Source organism: Chelmon rostratus, chromosome 19 (genome assembly GCF_017976325.1).
Source record: "Chelmon rostratus isolate fCheRos1 chromosome 19, fCheRos1.pri, whole genome shotgun sequence".
Lineage (NCBI taxonomy): Eukaryota > Metazoa > Chordata > Actinopteri > Chaetodontiformes > Chaetodontidae > Chelmon > Chelmon rostratus.
In genome coordinates, this window is record NC_055676.1 from 23,739,681 (window position 1) to 23,760,303 (window position 20,623).

Sequence of the window (20,623 nt, forward strand, 5' to 3'; positions counted from 1 at the left end):
AATTGGAGGACGATTCTAAATAAAGTGAACCAGCCTCTAATGTGATATTCTGAATATGAAGAAAGAGCATTAACATGAATCAGTTTTAGTGTCAGCTCACCTGCAGATCCACTGATGAAGGAGGGAATGGAAGGATCAGTCTCTGCTGTGGGAGGTTCAGGTCATGTAAAGCTCTGCTCTGAGTTAAATTCATTAAACAACATGGAGATATTAAATTGTTAGATTTTTCTCAGGAGTTTGGCAGCAGGTCTGTCAGGACTGACTGTTACAAACACTCTCACCATTAAACACTAAGCCTGCCGTAGCTGTGTGCTACATGAACACAACATGAGGCGCTGCACTGAAGGACTACAGCGCCGCCATGTGGACGCTGATGGACCTGCTTCAAATACGACTCGAACACATGTTGGTCATGTTGAAAGTTGGACTTTTTTTGTTTTCTTCTTCCTTTTCTTTCTGTAGAGAACTTTTTTTATTTCGATTTACTTGCTTTTATTGTTCTTTAGGCCAATAATTGATCTTTTCCTGTGAATGGACCATCAATTCATTACAAATGTGCATAAAAACAACCAATAACACGAGTGACAGAAACATGACTAAACTACCAACATGAACATGTTTCACACATTCAAACATGTCAGTTTAATTTAAGACTCCAACACGACACTGATGAGTCCATCTTTGAGTGAGTCAGGAGGTTTCTTCTTCTTCTTCCTCACCACATCTTCATCACAGCGCTGCCACGACATCAAACTGAGACGTGACGTCTGAACGTGTTCGTGGAAAATAAACCTACAACATTTATTCAGAAGTTTGAACAGACGATGTCCACGAATCACGTGACTCGTCACTGAAAACATCAGATGTATGTAGAGCGATGAGGAGGAGGCTGTGACCTTCCTCACATTAACACATTAAACAAATAGAAACCCAAAAGTCTACATTTCTTCTAACAAATTAAAAAAGCTAATGTTAGCATGCTAACATGCCAAATTAAGATGGTGATTAACACATGTTAGCATGCTGATGTTAGCATTTAGCGGGTTGTGGTAGTTGTTGGCTGGATTGAAGGACTTTTGAAAGTGACACGACCGGAGGTGGTCCAACTGTAGACTGAAGGGACGGTTAGACCGACTGTCCCCGAGGTCACATGACTTTGACTGCCTTTGTGTGATGGAACAAGAAAAACTTTATTAGCAAAGCATACAGTGTTTCCTATAAAAAGACCCCCCAGCTTCCAGCATGTGTCAGAAACTAACGGCACCAACTCATTGACTCGAGTTGAAGTCACTCTGGTCCGGCGGTGGGCGGCGCCGGGTCACCTGCAGTGATGATGTCAGAGGCAGCCGGCAGCTCCAGCGTCCGGGAGCACGAAGAAGGCCAGCGAGTACGCAGGAAGCTGCAGGTGTTCAGCCGGAGGCAGACGGCGTCCTGCCAGCTCGGGAAGAGTTTTATCATCCACCATCTTCAACACGTCTCCGTTCAGCCTCACAGACCTGCAGCAGTGATCGATCACACAGTGAGACACCTCTGCTCTCGCTTCACTCAGTTTTCAGTCGTCAGTATTGATCACCACCACGTTTCAATCAAAGATCGGTCGATGGACGACGAGTTTTTCCTTTTGTGTCCTGGTTTACATTAAAGGCTCTTAAAGGAACAGTTCAGCAATATTTTCCTTCTCTGTTATCAGGAGACTAAAACTACGTCTGTGCCGCTGCTGAGCTGCATGTTTTACAGACAGGTGTTCCTATTATTTTGACCATCTCATGCATATTAATGAGGGTGGACTAAATAACAGAAACACCTGTCAGTATAGCTATAGCAGCATAGCTTTAGCTAGCTGTACCTAATAAACTGGACACCGAGTGCAGCTTTATTGTATCTAATATAAACATGCACGCCTCCATCAGGTCTCGTCCAACCGGAACCTGAACCTGAATGCTACTGGGCTAAAACTGGGCCAGAGGGGGACACTCCAGAACCAGACCGGCACAGCGTCAGTTTATGAAGGACCAACCGGCCTTGTTTCCTGTCAGCCGGCCCACGCGCCACCTGCGCGCCAGGATAACGGGTTTCCCTCTCTGATCATCAGCAAACATGCAGCAGGTCGACACGAGCGCTGCATTCAGGTGCTCCCTGTCAATGTGGGAGATTCACCGGTTTGCCACCAAACAGCAGACAAAGTGATAAAAACCAGTCGGGTTCCATCAGATCATCATTCATATTTCAATTTAACACATAATGGACCAAGTTAGACATTAACCGACCCATTGATCACATCAGGAAGTGGTTTGTCATGTGGTCTACCTCCTGTGACGTATTGTTCAACACCCAACTGAATGCAAACATCTTGTCAATGATTAAATTTCTGAGTTTCACAGACAGACTGAATGCAGAAAAGCAGCAGAGGATTGTGGGATATGGAGACTTTAGATCTTAACACGTCAAAGTGTTTTTGACTCATTTCATTCAGTTTACAATTAAAGATTTTCGGTTTTCTAACGATGATGTCATGTGATCAGGTCACAGAAACCTGACATTAACCAGCAGTCAGTGCAGGCTGCTGTGCTGTAGATCAAACGTATGCTACATTTCCCACAATGCATCCAGAACACATGTATTCTTCAAGACCGAGCTAAGATAAGCCTGATGACATCACTCTGACATCATCAGGGATGTTTTCACAGACTGAGTCGAACCGCGAGCAGCAAACTGAAATCGCCGCTGTGGTCTCCTGAAGACGAACTGATGGGACTCTAACATGAAACACATGAACTAGATGTTTGTCTGCCTCGCACAACCATTCACACTGACAGCGAGCGACCGAACGCGCTCTTCACATGACACGAGGAGGCTCGAGGCTAACTCGGTGATAAATGGGTATATTGACGGCACCTGGACTTGAGGCCCTCCTCCCCCGGCCGGTCAGACTGAAGAACAAAGGCCTCCACTGTGCCGGAGACGAGAGCAGGGACGGAGATCCTGGCCGTCTTCCTGCTCAGGTTCATGGACATCAACGTGACCGCTCCGCTTCTGTAACTACAGACAAACAGCGGCGCTGCAGCCAGCGGCTTCACGGCGGAGCTTCAGCAGAACGTGTGATCTTAAAGCAGGAGTACCTCTTTCTGTTTGCACAGTGCAGATACAGCCTCACTCTTTTCCCCGCAGCAGAGTTAGAAAACGCTTTGATTTTCAGAACCTCCGGTCCAACGAGTCTCTTATAGAGGACGGACAACCAATAATCCTGAGAGAGGAGACACAGTTAGAGCTCAGGATGAGACAGACGCAGCATTTCATTAAAGATGCATTCCTCATGTTTCTCCTGGTTCTGTCAGAAAACAGCTCTTCACCGTTTCATCTCTTTAAACATCTTCTGTTGGGTCATATTATATTTTCCTTTTGTTTTTCTTCTCTTAAATCTGTAAAGTAACTAGTAACTAAAAGCTGTCGACGTGCTGCAATTCAACCACAACAAAGTCAGCTCTTACAGGTAGAGGATCCAGGTCATCGTCGACCAGGTGATAACTTCCAGAACCAATAAACACCTGCCTCATCACAACATCCAGGCCGAGTCTGGCTGCCAGGCCGAGTTTATCCAACCACCTGTAGACAGCACACATTTACTGAAACATAGGATCATAACACTGAAACATGTGTTCATAACACTGAAACATGTGTTCATAACACTGAAACGTGATCATAACTCTGAAACATGTGTTTATAACACTGAAACGTAACCATAACACTGAAACATGTGACCATAACACTGAAACATGTAACATAACACTGAAACATGTGTTCATAACACTGAAACATGTGATCATGACACTGAAACATGTGATCATAACACTGAAACATGTGTTCATAACACTGAAACGTGTTCATAACACTGAAACGTAACCATAACACTGAAACATGTGACCATAACACTGAAACATGTAACATAACACTGAAACATGTGTTCATAACACTGAAACATGTGATCATGACACTGAAACATGTGATCATAACACTGAAACATGTGTTCATAACACTGAAACGTGTTCATAACACTGAAACATGTGTTCATGACACTGAAACATGTGTTCATAAGACTGAAACGTGATCATAACACTGAAACATGTGTTGTGGAGGGCTGAAACATGTATTCATAAGACTGAAACTTGTGCTAGTAACACATGCACACACAGGTTTCCAGATAATTCTGTCGTGTGTGTGGTTTGTTTACTGTGAAATCCATCCGTGAGCCCGGTGGCGAGCAGCTTTAAGGTTGGTCATGGGACCGGGGCTGCTGGGTAATCAGTTAACTCAGTTAACTACATATAGCACACGACCCACTGACAGCCAACACTTAGCTCTGCATCACTGCTCCTCTTCTTTTCCCTCAGTTTAATTCAACTTAAAACTTCTTGTTTCTGACCAAAAACCCAAAGACTAAAGAAAACAGCAAATATTCACACGTGAGGAGTCGGAGCCTGATTGATCTGCTGATTAATCATCAATTAATCATCAAACCTGTTGCTGATTAACTTTGAATCTGTTGAATGATTAATTGATTAATCGTCCCAGCTCTCTTGACTCGTCTGAACTCACATGAATCCTGCTGCGAATGTGTCCGACAGTCCCGCAGCTCCTCCTCCGTAGGCCGAGCTCGTCTCCCCGAGCCAGACCGGCTTCCCCGGAGACTCCCGCTTCACCTTCTGGACCGGGAGAGAAAAGGGAGAGACGTCAGGACGGACGTCCGACACTGAGGTGTCGCTGTGTCCGTCCGCTTCAGCTGCACATCATTACCTCCAGGACTTCGTTGGTCTTTAAGGCCAGAGTGTCCAGAACTGCAGGATCTAGAAAATCCTCCAAAGACGTGTCTCTGCCGTTCACATAATAACTAAGAAACAGGAGAGAGTGAACAGTCACATCTTTAAACCAGGACCAGGAACACAGTAGATCAGCCTGGTACATTACTACGTAAAGAGTTCACATCTAACCCAGAACAGGAAGTAGATGGACTCTGGGTACTCTGCTGTGAACAGAACCATCACTGTGACGTTGTGTTTTCAGAGGTCAGAGGTGAACTCACTGGTGCCAGGTGCAGGCGTCCACGGCCTCGGCTCCAGTCTGCAGGAACCTACAGCAGCCAGAGTGAAGCCACACAGCAGACATGTTAGCACAGCTCAGGTGACGCTCTGCTGTTTCTATAGCAACAGTGACAGCGTGACCCCTCACCCCTCCAGGATGTCTGTCCTGTGGTCTCGAGGCTGACCGACGTCCGGCCCGTACAGTCTGGCGTCGCTGTAAAATCTGGATTGTGACAACATCTCCCTGAGACGAGCGAAATCTCGTCCCAGCTGACGTCCGTCCACTCGAATCCCAGCCTTCTTCTCGTAGCTGTTCGGCTCTGACGGCAAACAGACGACAGCGTGCTCAGTTTGATTCGTTCGCTTCAATGACCTCAGTTCTGACGTCTCACTTCCTGTTTATAGAACAAACAGCTGCAGGTCCAATAGCATGAAACAACTTCCTGAAAGCATCACATGACGACAGAAGTGAAAGTCAAACCTGAGATAAGAGTTTCAATATGACTGTAACACGCACACACACAGTAACACGCACACACACACTGTCACTCTAACACACACACTCACTCTCACACACACACACACACACACACCGTCCTGCTGTCACAAACACTCACTACAGCACCAAATGTGGATTAATCCGCCGCTGAAAATAGTCCCAGCAGAGACAGATGTCTGTCTGTCTGTCTGTCATAATAACGTGTTCCATTAGATTGATGTAAATGTAAAAGCAGGAAATAGCGTTCAGGTATTTTCTTCTCGCTGAGAAACCCCCTCCTCGTGTACCGTTGCCCAGCTCCCAGGCCATCCGGTACTGTCTGGATTCGCAGTACTGCAGCAGTGAGCGGGCGTTGCTGCCGTTCCAGGTGTTGTCAGCTGTCCTGAGCAGAGCATTTAGGCCGAAGATCAGATCCATCCCCGAGCAGTTGGTGAAGGAGTGCAGCAGATCCACGGTGTACTCTGTCACAGGGGGAGGACAAACAGCACAGCTGAGGGACATGAAGTCCACAGAACATCCGGCTACAATCAACATAATGTCTTTATTCTACTGTAAAAACAGGTTATAACTGTATTAATGATTTGTTTCTATTATTAGTTTACTGCAGACAGAATGAACAGCTGAGTGTCATCTGCATAGAATGACAGAACATATCATGCTTCTTTAGGGGGCTGCATCATCTCTTCTGGAAAAAAAAAACATTTTTCATGAAGATGTCCACCAAGCGTCCCTGAGGCTAACCCGATGCCCCCAGCACTGGCTCTGTTGCCCTGAGGAGGCTGAAGGCGGGCTGGCCTGGCCCAGGACGAGGCCCCCAGCCCTCTTCATGCCCAGGGATGGCTCTCATTCGTTGTAACTCATCTGTTTTTTCAGATGTGGCAAGATGGAAAACTCTAAACCTTTTCGAATACAGCAAACACACTGAAAGTCATGTGACATTAATTAAGCCAATCAGCTCCGCAGGGCTTGCTGCAGGCTTTCTGTCCAATGACATCCCAACATCTGACTGAGAGGTCAGCTGATTATACAGGGAGAGTCAAGCTCTAACACCTGGAGGTTATCAGATCAGCACTTCAGATAACTGGTGATCATGATTCCTCTTTTAATGTTACTAGTTGCTAATTGCTGGCAATGCTAATTGGTGTAAAACAGTTTTGGTTGCTTAGCAACAGCAGCTGTAAAGCAGCTTGGGTAAAAGGATGAAAGCAGCACAGTTTGCTTTTTCCATGTTTTTAGGCCGAAGGGCCTCCTGTGACGTTGGCAAACAGGAACATGTAGATTAAAAAAGCAGCGGCCCAAGCATTGAGCCAGGTGGAACACTTCGTTTCAACAGATGATAAACGGTTGACAGAAACACAGAAGCTCCTGTTCATTACAAATCAGGAGAAAACCAGGTTGAGTCGAGCCTGATGGACCAAAGAGCGTCCAGGCTTAGAATATCATGACTGACTGGAAGGTCAAGCTAAGCTAAAAGAAAATATGTTTTGGATCAATGCTGATCTTAAGGTCATTGATTACTATTAGAAGGGCAGCACGGTGGCTCAGTGGTTAGCACGGTCAGTTCTCCTGTCAGCGGCTTTGATCAAGGTTCTGGTTTAGAGCTGGAGTTGATCCCGATACAGTGGCTGCTCCTCAGGGAAGGCTAATACTACGTTGTCCTGAGTATGATTTTATGTGACAATAAAAAGATCTTCTTGTTTCAGCTCTGTGTTTAAATCTGAAACCAGACTACAACACATCAGGAAACCACTTCAGGAGAGTCAGGCCGATAAAGCAGGAAGAACTCGTACCTGTGAACTTCAGTCTTCTGTACTTCCTCTGCAGGTCTTCTCTCATCAGGATCACCTGTTGCTGAGTCCACTCGGCCTTCAGCTTGTCCTCCAGCCACGAGGGCAACTCCAGTTTATCACAGGACGGTTCTGACGAGGCCACAGGAGGGAATGTTAGTTAGAGCGTACGTTTCAAACTGTCCAACTCAAAACCCAGAAACAAAATGAGGTCACATGAGGGAGAGCGTCTAAACTGGGTCAAGTTCATCAATAACAAAGATGGATTCTAGTGCTGAAGAGGCTGAAAGCAGATATTCATACATTTCCGACACACCACAGCCTTACAACCATGAGCCTGCTCAGTGTATTCAGAGGGTACATCTAACCCTTATTACAAATAAAATGTCTCTATTCTACTGTAAAAAGTGGACATCCAGTGATCGATAACTGTATTTAAGACACTAATGCAGTTCACTGACTTGTTTATAGAACTGGAATCAACAGAAGAGAGAGAGTGTACAGCTGCGTGTCATCTGCATAGAATGGCAGGATATACTTCATGTTTCGCAGCTGGAGCATAGCAATGAAAAGGCAGCAGTCCAAGTATTGACCCTGGTGGAACCCCTGATAATAGTTTCCACAGAGTAGGTGCTGTAACCAGACCGGAACACATCATGTAAACCAGGACAGCACAGTTCTGCCAACACATCACTGATTTAGCAGCAACATTTTAATCTCTACCAGGTGGAGCCTTTAACTCGCTGTTTTTACACGACGTGTGGAAGCAGTTTTCCAGACGTTTGCGTGCGAGTGTTTGCAGTATTTCGCTGAGGAAGGTTTGATGTCGGTCTGTAGTCCCTGAACAAGAATGAACCGAGGGTTTAAACAGAGTCAAAGTCAACCTGGAGCCCGACTGCTTCGATAAAAGACTTTTCATGTCATTTGAACATTTAAAGAGGAAATGTAACTTGTCCAATCAAACCTTTTTCTGTTATCTCCAACTAAGATCCTTTCTGAGAGCTAATTTGGGTCCTGAAATGACTTTACCTGTCATGAATGATGTTGAGAGATTTCTTTATGAGGGGAACACACACAAATTTATTTCTAAAACGTATCGCCTGTTGGATGAGGGCCCAAGACCAGGTTTGCATAAGTCTAGATCAGGGGTCGGCAACCTTTACCACTCAAAGAGCCATTTGGAGCCGTTTCCCACAGTACAGAAAACACTGGGAGCCACAAAACCCCTTTGACGTGTCAAATAAAATAACGCTGCATATAATGTTTGGTTTTTTTTGCTTTTATACTACGTACAAACAAACGATAATGTGCTGCATTTATGAAATAACTGAACGACCGCAGAGAAAACAAAATGACATTTCTGCGTGCAACAATAACATTTTGAAGTCGGACAAAAAGACGTTGGGTTGAAGTTCTTTCAAGTAAAATTCTCAATGTCTATTGGAGTCCTTCTTGCATTTATGAAAAAAACACCAAACTTAAATTCTCCACCGGCAGCAAGGTAAAAATACCGTCACTCTCTGCGTGCCGTCAGTCTTTTACTGACGTGTGCTGTCAGCTGTCAACCTGAATAATAAAATGACTATTTCACTGAACAATGAAAAAATATGAATATATGCTCAATAACAGGCAATTAAAATATTAATCAGACGTGGTTAATGTGATTTCTGCTCCTGAACCTCCGCGCAGAGCGTCTGCACATCAGCGCTGAGCGCCGTCACCTGCATCTTTACGCAGGATCAGCTGTCATCTGTGAGCGCGAGCAATTTGTTTCAAAACAAACAAACTAAAATAAAATACATTTAAATAAATGCTCATTAATTAATTAAATGCTCATTAATTATTTTCAGGAGCATCAGAGGGATGAAAGAGCCACATGCGGCTCCGGAGCCGCGGGTTGCGACCCCTGGTCTAGAAGAAGATGGGAGTCAGATCTTAATGTTACAATTGACGAACAGTTTTGGACGGATTTATGCCAAGACAGCTTGTCAACTATTATCAATGCCCGGTATAGATTGATTAACTATAATATTTTGCATCAATTATACCTTACCCCAGAAAAATTACACTCATTTAAACCTAGCCTGCCAGACACCTGCTTCAGGTGTGGTACTGAAGCTGGTTCCTTTCTACACTGCACCTGGCTCTGTGTGAAAGTGAGGCCTTTTGATATTTGCTCCACTTTGACCAGGATCATAGGAGTTAATGTTCCAGTAGACCCTGGACTGTGTTTGTTGGGGAACTTGACGAGTATTCGCAGTTCTCTAAACAATGCACAACTTAGATTTGTGGAAATTGCTCTATGCGTGGCCAAGAAGTGCACTGCGGTGTCATGGAAATCTGATTCCCCTCTCTTCATGGACAGGTGGACAGGTAGTTGCATTCCCCTGGAAAAAATCACATATCGTCTCAGAAAACAATACAACACCTTTTTGAAAATTTGGCAGCCATATTTAGATCATATGTCTTGCACCAAATAATGAATGTAATCATTTGTATTGAGTTTCCACACTGACCTCTTTTCTTTTTTTTTTTTTTTTTTGCAGGGTGACGAGTACTTTTACCCTCTTGTTTGTTATGTCTGTATACTGTTGGTGTATCGGCTGGTTTGTGTCTGTTTCTATATGTTGCATATAAAAAACTGAAAATAAAGTAGTTAAAAAAAAAAAAACCTGGAGCCCAAAGAAATCAAAATGCCATCATCATCATCATCATCATCATCATCACATACTGGAGTTTCAGCAGGACCAGTAACGATCCGGCCTTACCCGCAGTGAAACCAGAGTCCGGCTGATGCCTGTGAGGGGTGAACACCATGAAGTCCTGTCTGGTCCCCCCAAACCTCAAAAAAGCTGGAGTTAAAGCTTTCGCCAGAGTCCTTATCTTCGGAGAGCTGAAGGAAACAAAAGAAACCTTCCTGTTACTTCTATCAAAGACGAAACTCCATCAGAGCAATAAGAAGCAGACAGGCTGGATTTATCATCAGCGTCAATAAGAAGAATTATTTCAGTCAGAAATAATTATTATAATCAATTATATTATAAATTATAATAAATAATAACACATTTCCCAGCTTGGGATAAATAAAGTCTCTCTATCTATTAGCAGAATCAGGTTTTTAGCTTTTCCTGCCAAATCTTTTCACTTGGACTGTGATGATTGAGTTTTACAAACCTGATTCTGAGTCTAATGAAAGATTTTGACTGTGAGCCGATTTAAAACCTGAATCTGAAGCACCTGATCGCCAGGAAGTGAAAAGATAAAACAGATCACAGCAGATCTTCTTCATATTCAACACTTTGAGATGAGCAGTGGAGTCATGTCCGAAAGGACTGGAACTGTCCTTGGATTAAAGTACAGAAGTAAAGGTAGTGTGTGTGTAGACCGGGTCCCGGCAGTGTTTGAAGCAGAGCAGCAGTGAAGTGAAGACCCGGCGGCTGAAGCTCGTCAGTCCGGTAGAAAGTCTCAGTTTATCCGCCTGCTCGTTAAACGGTCGGTTAATCCGCTGAAGCTCATTTAAAGCCGCGAACTCGTCCGCACTTCACAGGATTTAAGCAGCTTTAAGTCATCAGACCGGATCAGACCAGATCAGACCACGTTAACTAACAGGATCACCCACCTCAGGAGGTACATGAACTTCTCCTCTGACGCCAGGCTGGCATCGATGGTGACGGACAGAAAGCGCCGCTCCACCCGCCGGATCACCGCCGACAAGTCCGCGATCGCGACCGAGTCCGACGCATCCGAGCGGTTCCGGTTCGGATCTCTGAGGTGGACCCCGTCGGTCTGGCACCAGAGGAGAGACAGAAGAACCGACACCGCCACAGACATGACTGCAGACCGAGCGTCCAACACATGCTCCACACTTCCTGCACGGCTTCCTCCTGTTTACAGCCGGGACGCGGCTTTCTTCCGGATTCACGGCGTTCACACCAGAGCCGGATCCGCTCCGGGGGCAGCCTGACTGCACCTGCGGGACTGAAGGATCACTGCCAGTCCAGTTCAGCCCAGCTGGACCTCAGATCTGAAATATTGTTCATTTTTATTATAATTCATCACTTTAACGCTGAAGGTGAAGCTAATTTTATTATTTATATTTTACTGCTGTGAAATAATGTTTTATCTTGTTACTGTGAGTCTGTAACTGAAGTTATATCTGTTAGTGGAAATACTCAACTAAAGTACAATCCAAGTACTTGAGGAAATGCACTGGTGGGAACTAAGTTTACTCAAGTACTCGACTGCAGTAATTTTGAGGTACTTGTACAAGAATGTCGTTTGATGAGAACTTTTTTTTCTCTTTTTCATCTGAATTTGGATGAAAAGCTTCAGATACGGTCTGAACGGCCTCCTCGTGGGAACTTTTTCCAAAGGAGCTGAACTCTGAAGCTTTACAAAAGTCTCAGCTGGTAAAGACCTAAGAGATGCCATAATCTGTTGCTAGGAAACATCTGTTGCAGGATCTGTCCAATCAAGAACAAGTTCAGTATAAACAGGAAGTCACTGTAGCATCACAAAACTTCAAAAAAAGAGTTTAAGAGGTTAAAAGCTGAATCTGTCTGCGTACACAGAGAACTCAGCGTGTTTCAGAGTCAGGTATATTTATATGGTTTATAATGAGAGGGAAATATCAGATTATGCTAAGCTAACTCACAGTATTCACTTAGTCAAAGGTTATTAGCACAACATGCAGTAATTTGAAGGTTCATGTGCTATATGAATGACATGTAATTTAAATCTTTCAGATTGAATCATCAGTAAACAGCATTTATCAAGTTTCAGGTCAGATATGTTGACTGTTACCTGTGTTTGAGTCGTTTGAACTGAAGAACAGCTGCTGACTCCAGGTGTGCACATCTGCAGTTTAGTGAAATCCTACAGAATCCAGGTGTTTTTATTCTGTATGTGTTAATGACGGAGACAGACACCACCTGCTGCTAGCATCTGACAGAGACGCGCCTGCCCTCCACCTCAGCGGACTGCTTAGAGCTCCAGCATCGAGGACCTAGTGACATCTAGTGGTGAGGATGCAGACTGCAACCAGCTGAACACCCCTCGCCTCAGCCTCCTCTACTTTGGCCTTTAGAGTCAGTGTTAGTTTGTCCCCTCTGGACGCCTGTAGAAACATGGTGGACTCTATAACGGACTCATTGGTTCTTATTTTCAGGTGATTAAACACTCTGATCATTAACACTGGAGCTTCATGAAGCTCTTTCAGCTTCTGTCTTCACGTCACAAACAATGAAGCGGAGCCCCTCTTGTACATTATTTTAATATGATGCGCATTTAAACAATAAAAACAAACAGGAAGTTGACGATGAGAATAAAACTTCTCGATGATAACTGCACTCAGAGGAGTTGCTGTGTTTTTAAAGCCGAGGGCAGATCTGAAGGGATCATCAGCAGCTCGTCCACTTCCTCCTGAAGCGCTGCAGCCTTTTCATTCACGAGCATCTGGAACACAGACGCACATCACCTGACAATCATTACAGCACGTTCAAAGCTCATGATGTCACCCGAACAGCCACGACAGGTAAATATGACTCACCTTAGCAGAAGCTACGATCTGATTGGCTTGCTTCTTATAAAGGTGTTCTATGGTCCTGGAGAGGACGGCGGGGTCGGCGTTCGCCAGGTGAGTCGGTGTTTTATAGCCGGCGTTATACAGCTGCTTCGCTCGTGACTGGAGGAAAACACAACGACTCGTTTCAGGAGATAAGAAACACACACTGAAGTCCAGTCAGGTGATGGACAGTCTCCCTGTCTGTCCCGGTCTCACTGATCCTGCTGCTGTCCGTCCCTTAAACCCTGTTTGGAGCGACAGCCTTTTATTTTATGGTGGATCCAACTTTATTTCTAAGCAGCTCAGCGTGAAATTTGACTTTATGAATGGGGGAAGTCAAAAAACAGTTTAGCTAGCCCGATGGGAATGTCATTAGCCCTGCATGTTGTTAACATGTTGACCAGATGGTGGCGCTGATGAACTCTCATTTTTGTATTCGTAACATGCTAACACCAACATATGGGCCTATTTAAGAACAGACAGAAAGAAGTACAGCCAACAGCACACATAAAGTCAAACTGTGTCCATTAACTGTCTGCTGAATTAGCTGTTAGCAGCTCCTGCTAGCTGCTCCTGCTAGCAGCTCCTGTTAGCAGGGAACTCATGGATGTACAGACAACCATCACTGCACCACTGTGATACTGAAGAAAACCTCTCAGGGAAGTTCTGCAGAGTCTTCTTCTCTGGTTTTAAGTGGATTTCTGGAGGTTTATTCTGATTGGACATCAGAGATAATGATCTCCTCAGGAAGTGAACACAGTCTGTCCTCCCTGAAGCTCCACACTGACCTCCGTGACTCCAGCCACCTCCATCAGAGGGACGAGCTCAGCCTTCACGCAGTAGCTCAGCCTTCGTGTCAGCTCCGTCAGCAGGGCTTTGAACGGCCAGAACTCCTCCAGCTCCTGAACACAGACACAAAAAAACCATCCAGCTAGCAGCTCGAACAGACCCGAGGTCAGCCTCTGTGCACAGCGGAGGCAGATCCTACCTCCGTGAAGTGAAACACGCAGGAGCAGAAGGCCGAGGAGGAGCTGAGCAGGGTCTGGACGAAGCCTCGGCTCAGCTGGAACTTATCGGCCACGCTCCACAGGTTCGTCTCCTTCAGCAGCGTAAACAGCACGAGAGCCAAGTACATCCGCCGCACCACCTCCATGTTGACGCTCTGAAAAACAGCAACACGACGGCCAGAAGGTCAACGCCACGGGAGAATCGTCTGGAAACACCAGCAGAGATCTGTTTCACATCTGTTTCTCTTCAGCCTGATTTAGCTTTTCAGGCTCCATCACCTGCTCAGGTGGAGGTCGGAGTTATCTGCAGGTTGCGGCTTCTTACCTTTTTCACCGTCTGTCCCGCAGCTTTTCGAGCAACGAAGCTCTCCGGTACTCCGACGGCTGCGGACATCTTCTGCTCCGCAGCCGACAGCAGGGTGAACTGCAACAGGACAACAAAGCTAACTGCGGTGCGCCGAGGCGGGAAAGGTGACATCAGAACGTGTCACGTGACCGCATACCTGTCTGAAGTACGTCATCCAGTCGGGCTTGCACTGTGAGATCATGTCGTACGGTGTGACCAGGTAGACCAGGTGGAGGCAGCTGTTGAGCAGCAGACCGTCCAGACCTTTGGACAGGTCTCTGTACAGCACGTCGCTGTAGGACAGATCCACCGAGCCTGCGGACAAGAGACAGAACTGCACTTGAACGTCTTCTGGACGTACAAAACTCACCTGCACTGACAACTGCTCTACAGCTAGCATGCTAACATTTAGCAGCTACCATGCTAATCATCATCTTAATCAACATTAATTAGCAGTAAACATGAAGTCCAGCTGAGGCTGACGGGAATGTCGTTAGCTCTGCAGGTTGGACACATTAGCATGTTGACCTGAAGGTGGCGCTGATGAACACCGTGAAGCGACAACACAGAGTATTCACCGTTTCCCCCCACAACATTTAACATTTGGACTCAAACCTCGCAGCCAGGACGGGGACAGACCTTTGTAGGTAGCTTTCCCCAGCTTGGTGACCTGCAGACTTTGACCGTGTGAGTCTTCAGCCACAGTGATGAGACCTTTGTCCTTCAGGAGGTCAACACACCGCCGCACCGCCTCCTGCAGACTCGTCTCCACACACAGCTGTCCCTGCTGGACGGACAGCAGCGTCCCGCGCATGAACTCTCCGATCTGAAGCAGCGACGAGGCGATCTGCAACACACACAGCTCTGAGTGGAGAGCGTCCGCGGCGTCGGAGACGGACGTCCGTTAGGAGACGACGCGTCTGACGTGCTCGCGTTGGACAAAAGCAATGAGAACCAGAGGACTTACGTTTAATCCAACGAGGGACAGGATGAGACTCAGGAGGCCTTTTCCATCGTCGTGCAGCAGGTTGCTGAAACAGTTTTCCATCGGAGCACAAACAAGAGTTTCAGCCTGAGGGGACAAGAAAAGCCAGACAGAGGACATTCTGTCTCCAGCTGGACTGTGAGGAGATGCTGGTTCAGGATCAGTTTACCTCACGGTCAATATTCCTGCTTCAAATATTCTTCTTCAAGATTTCAACTACAGCTGATCAACTGATTCACATTTCTACAGCAAGAAAGAACCGGTCCAGCTGACCAGGACTGGAACAGACCTGGTCCAGCTGACACAGACTTCTATAGACTTAGTCCAGCTGACCCAGACTGGAACAGACCCTGTCCAGCTGACCCAGACTTCTATAGACCCGGTCCAGCTGAACCACACTGAAACAGACCTGGTCCAGCTGACCCACACTGGAACAGACCCGGTCCAGCTGACCCAGACTTCTATAGACCCGGTCCAGCTGACCAGGACTGGAACAGACCTGGTCCAGCTGACCCAGACTTCTATAGACCTGGTCCAGCTGACCCAGACTGAAACAGACCTGGTCTAGCTGACCCAGACTTCTATAGACCCGGTCCAGGTGATCCAGACTGAAACAGACCTGTTCCAGCTGACCCAGACTTCTATAGACCCGGTCCAGCTGACCCACACTGGAACAGACCCTGTCCAGCGTGGTCCCATCATACTGATGGTGGGCTCAGCAGTCGTGCTGAGCGATGGTTTCTTTACAGAACAAGAACCAGACTTCAGAGGTCCCTGAGGGTCTCCTACGGTCCTGCCTGCCTTCCCTGACCAGCTGAGAGTCGCTCACCATGTGTCTCTCCTTGTCCTGGAGGATGAGGACGCTCTCTCCCACGGTGTCCATCCCCGCTCGCCCGGCCCGTCCCACCATCTGCTTGTACTGGCTCCTCTTCAGGAAGTCCGAGGCCACGTAGGGTGAGCGCAGAATCACCCTGATTCAAGGACATGAGAGCACGAGACGAGTCCAAAAACCCTCACAACTGGTTTTCCATCATTATTCTGTCATTAGTGTCAATCGACAGATTAAAGAACCGTTAGAAACAGTTAGGGTACTGTAGTACTACCCTATCATAGTACTGTGGTCACAAAGTACCGTATACCGCGATCAAAGCATCCCTGACGAGGAACACTTGTTCTAAAAGCTAAACTCTGTGAACTTGATGTGGGCCTACCTGCGGGCAGGTAGGTTGATGCCTGCGGCCAGGGTGGAGGTGCAGGTGAGGAGGCAGAGGACTCCGTTGGAGTAGGCCTCCTCCACCAACTTCCTCTCCTCGGAGGTCAGTCCGCTGTGGTGATAGGCCAGACCGTAAGGCACCGTCCTCCGGAGCACCGGACACACCGCGCCGTTGCCGGCGTCCCTCAGCTCTCCGAGGAGGACGGCCTTCTCCGCCGCCCTCTGCTGGAGGAACTCCCTGTAAGAGCCGAGCGGACAGCACTGAATGAGTCGGAGCCGCGGGAGGCGGGGTAGAGGACGTCCGCCGGCGGCTTCACCTACTCCTTCAGGTATTTGCAGATCATGGCTGCGACGTTCTCACAGTTCTTCTTGGTGGGACAGAAGACCAAACACGAATGTGTCGGAATGACCTCAGTCACCAGAGCGATGATGTGATCCGGGTCCACCTTCTGCATCGCACTCGAGTACTGAGGAGACAAAGAGCAGACGCCGACGTTAGTGTCGCTCTGCGGCACTCAGGTTCTTTCACCTTCACCTGTCACACAACCATCACTCAGTAAACTAACACACCTGTGAGTCTCCTGCTCACAGTACTGTCAATGTGACCTCTTCACTCTCTCTGTACCGCTCGATGAAGTCCCAGGTGAAGGGACACACCTGGCCGGTCACCTGGTGCGATGTAGGTCAGTCAGATGTGTCCCACAAAGCACTTCCTGTCAGAGCAGTTCGGTTTCACTCTGATGCTTGACTTCAGGTGTGTTTGTTCTCAGTACTTACTGCCTGACAGACAGACTCCAGGTGTGAAGGTCGTTCTTACTTTGAAGTTGAGAAGTCGCGAGAATCTGAAACATTCCTGTTCCTTTGGCTTCACTTCATAGATGCTGTCCTTCAGTTTGACGTACTCCTTCAGCTGCACCTGAACACAACAACAGGTAGACTACAGGTCAGAGACACACACACACACAGACACACACAGACACGCGCACACACAGAGAGAGAGAGAGAGAGAGAGAGACACACACACACACACACACACACACACACACACACACACACACACACACACACACACACACACACACACACACAGTTACTCACAGGCCTGAAGTCGTTTGTGTAATTTTCAGCCCTCAGAAACGTCTGCAGGTCGCTGATGTTTCCCAGGGTGGCGCTCATTCCAATGATCTGAGTGGTTTCTGGAAAAGACGCGAGGAGGCGGGACCGTTCATTCAGAGCTTTCCCGGGTTCGGTGAGAGGGACGACATGAAACGAGGACTCTTACCGCTCACGTAGAGAACTTTGGCCAGAGTCATTTCTATCAGAGCTCCTCTGCTGCCGTCACCCAACATGTGAAGCTGCACACACAAGACACGTGGTTACGCACGCACGCACGCACGCACGCACGCACGCACGCACGCACGCACGCACGCACGCACGCACACACGCACACACACACACACACACACACACACACACACACACACACACACACACACGTTAACCATGAAATCTAACACAGCGTTTAATCAACCGAGGAGAGCTCGTACCTCGTCCACCACCACCAGCCCCAGTTTACCCATCCTGCCGGTCTCTATCAGAGAGTTGACGAGGCTGTGGGCTTTCTCTATGGTGGCGATGTAAAGCGACGCCCGGCCCCTCCTCTTCACGGGAGGAAACTTGCCTTTGCTGCCAGCGTACTCCTCCACCATGAAGTCCAGCTCCAGGCCAAAGCTCGCTAACCCCCGCACCTGCAGGAGAGCGGCAGCACTTTCAGTTTCAGTGCGATCACAGACGGTTCACAGATCTGATCGGCAGCGAGGAGGGGGGGGGGGGGGGTACCTTCTCCTGCACCAGCGATATGTACGGTAAGATGAACAGACAATCGTTCTTCCTGCACAGCAGCTCTCTGAGGACGAGGATCTCTGCAACCAGAGTCTTTCCCCCGCTGGTGGGGAGGGAGTAGATCAGGTTCTTCCTCCCCTGAACGCAGTCCAGGTTCAGACACGTCTCCTGCCAATCTGACGAAGACAAACAACATTCTCACTGAGAGTTACATGAAGCTACAGCCAGCGGCTGATTAGCTTAGCTTAGCTTAGCATAACAAAAGAACAAAAGCAGCACCTTAAAGCTGATTCACATGTTGCATCTGGTTTGTTTCATCTCAACAGAACGTGTGATGATGACATGAGGTCCGGTTCTTTCATGTTTCCAGTCTTTATGCTAACGTAAAATAAGCTAAGCTAAGCAGCTGCTGGCTTTAGCCTCAAATTAAGAGTGAGAGTGACTTAACGACTTAACGACTAAACGAATGACAAACTGTGTTTCACCGTATAGAGTCTTGATTCCTCTCAGCTTGTACATCAGGTCTTTCACTTTGGTGGGGAGTCCAAAGAAAGGCCCGAGGTCAGTTGTGTCGGCAGACACGGTTTCCATGGCCTGCATGGCGACGCTGATCTCCTCGGTAACCACAGCTTCTTTCAACGCGGCGGTCCGGGAGACGGCGGAGGGAGCAGCTCCGTTACAGACCATCGTCCTCTTCAGCTGATCCGTCACGCTCCTCCTCGCCCTGCTCGCTCTCCTGGTTTGATCCTCTGCGTTTCTCTCTCCTCCGGCCTCGCCGCTCCCGTCAGGTTTCCTGGAAGGCGTCGAGGTTTTCTCTCCCGCCTGCAGTCTGCTCCTCTTCGCATTTCCACGAACCTGCTCTTCAAACTGAAGCTGGCTGGGCGGCAAGTCCTCGAAGGGTTCGTCAAAGATGGAGTCGGTGAGAACGTCTTCACCGGACGGTTTCCGGACGCCGTCTTTTAATGGCGTGAAGTCCGGCGGATCCGCAGCGTTGGCGTGAGCTGCAGGCCGGACGTCACGCTGCCTTTCGTTTTGTTCTGCATCATCCAGCTTCGCCAGCACAGAGCTGTCCTCCAGGATACTGTCATAGTCCCCAAATAAGTCCTCAGCGTCACTGCAGTACTGACAACAAACACAAGTCTGTTAATGTACAGTCACACGTCAGGAAACTACAGCTGATAGAGACCAGGTGTGACAGCTGATTGGTCAGTGGCATGACGATGACATCACAGACCTACACTGTTCATAAACACATCACAACGAGGAAGGTCGTCTTTAAGAGGAAGGATGTGACAATATTGACTTCGGTCTACACGTCTGCCGACACGTGAGAGTGACATCATCCGCCCAACAGATGCAACTGACCAATCAGCTGTCAGAACAGGCATTGATCAGCTGTCGTTTCCTGACACCAAACTGCAGAAAACTGAAAGCTTCAAACTGCAACACGAGTGGATTTCCTGATGTGGGACACAAAACAAAATGTTGTGATAGTCGATTCATTGTTTGAGTCATTTTTTAAGAAAAAAAATAAAAATCGGTGAGGTGATTGATGCTCGGACAGAAACACACCTCAGCAGCTTGTGTGTCAGCCATGATGCTGCTCAGCCTCCAGGTTTTGGGACATTGCTGGAAACAGGTGTCTCCTCCTCCTCCTCTCTTCTTCGCTGGTGTCAGTTGACTCTTCAGGACGTCTCTCGATCTCTTCCTCGAGGAAACTCTCTGTATTTTGATTTTTTGTTTCCCAGAATTCATTCCTGTCCGGGTTCAGCTGTCACACCAACCGCCGGATGCTACATGTCAAACATGGTTAAAACCAGCAATCATCCTGAAACTAAAGCACAAAAACCAGTGAACAACAGAGAGCTGACACAGACTCCATTATACTTCATCACTCATGCGGTTACACGACGGTAACAGCATCTTTAAAGTTAAGTTAAAGCCTGGCTGGTGAAGCAACCTTACCGTTGTTGAACCTAGCTAGCTAGCGTAGCTGGACTCCTTAATTTGTTCCCTCGGCGAGCTAATTAGTCACGACAAACACTACAAATTCATCACAAACGCCGGTGAAAATGTTTAAAAGTCTGTCGCCTACATAAATTCAGAAAAAAACGTTTCTCTTACTTGCCACTTTAGTTCGTGAGGAGGCGACAACAGCTCAGCGAGCGTCAGATTTAAATTTTGTCAAGAGTTCGTCACCGCAAGAGCGAAATCTCCACCTCGTTTCCGTCTTCGCTCCCCTGGCTAACTAGATAGCAGAGCTAACCGTATCAATGCCTAAACCGTTTGACTTTGAGTGCTTTAGC

General features: G+C 47.4%; 2 protein-coding genes across 4 annotated transcripts; both read right to left on the reverse strand.

Annotated features, from left to right (window-relative positions):
* Nucleotides 1–475: 475 nt before the first annotated feature.
* hpse (heparanase) lies at nt 476–11,261 on the reverse strand. Its single transcript, XM_041960005.1, has 12 exons — nt 10,981–11,261; nt 10,130–10,254; nt 7,365–7,493; nt 5,862–6,035; nt 5,224–5,395; nt 5,078–5,125; nt 4,792–4,885; nt 4,594–4,700; nt 3,489–3,603; nt 3,120–3,244; nt 2,896–3,039; nt 476–1,496 (listed from the first exon to the last, which is right to left on the reverse strand). The coding sequence occupies exons 1-12, from the start codon at nt 11,190–11,192 to the stop codon at nt 1,337–1,339; spliced, it is 1,605 nt and encodes a 534-aa protein (XP_041815939.1). The 5' UTR covers nt 11,193–11,261; the 3' UTR covers nt 476–1,336.
* A 1,353-nt stretch (nt 11,262–12,614) lies between these two features.
* helq (helicase, POLQ like) lies at nt 12,615–20,500 on the reverse strand. 3 transcript variants are annotated; one of them, XM_041959930.1, is made up of 19 exons: nt 20,283–20,500; nt 19,890–20,151; nt 18,803–19,439; nt 18,315–18,493; nt 18,023–18,223; nt 17,758–17,830; nt 17,574–17,671; nt 17,293–17,391; nt 16,797–16,942; nt 16,474–16,713; nt 16,092–16,233; nt 15,245–15,349; nt 14,917–15,124; nt 14,435–14,592; nt 14,257–14,355; nt 13,913–14,086; nt 13,713–13,826; nt 12,910–13,044; nt 12,615–12,815 (listed from the first exon to the last, which is right to left on the reverse strand). In XM_041959930.1, the coding sequence occupies exons 2-19, from the start codon at nt 20,070–20,072 to the stop codon at nt 12,711–12,713; spliced, it is 3,096 nt and encodes a 1,031-aa protein (XP_041815864.1). In that variant the 5' UTR covers nt 20,073–20,151; nt 20,283–20,500; the 3' UTR covers nt 12,615–12,710. The 3 variants fall into 3 exon arrangements, with proteins under 3 accessions (XP_041815864.1, XP_041815865.1, XP_041815866.1); XM_041959931.1 differs by having other exon boundaries at nt 20,442–20,477; XM_041959932.1 differs by lacking the exons at nt 18,803–19,439; nt 19,890–20,151; nt 20,283–20,500 and having other exon boundaries at nt 18,157–18,223; nt 18,315–18,377.
* Nucleotides 20,501–20,623: the final 123 nt, after the last annotated feature.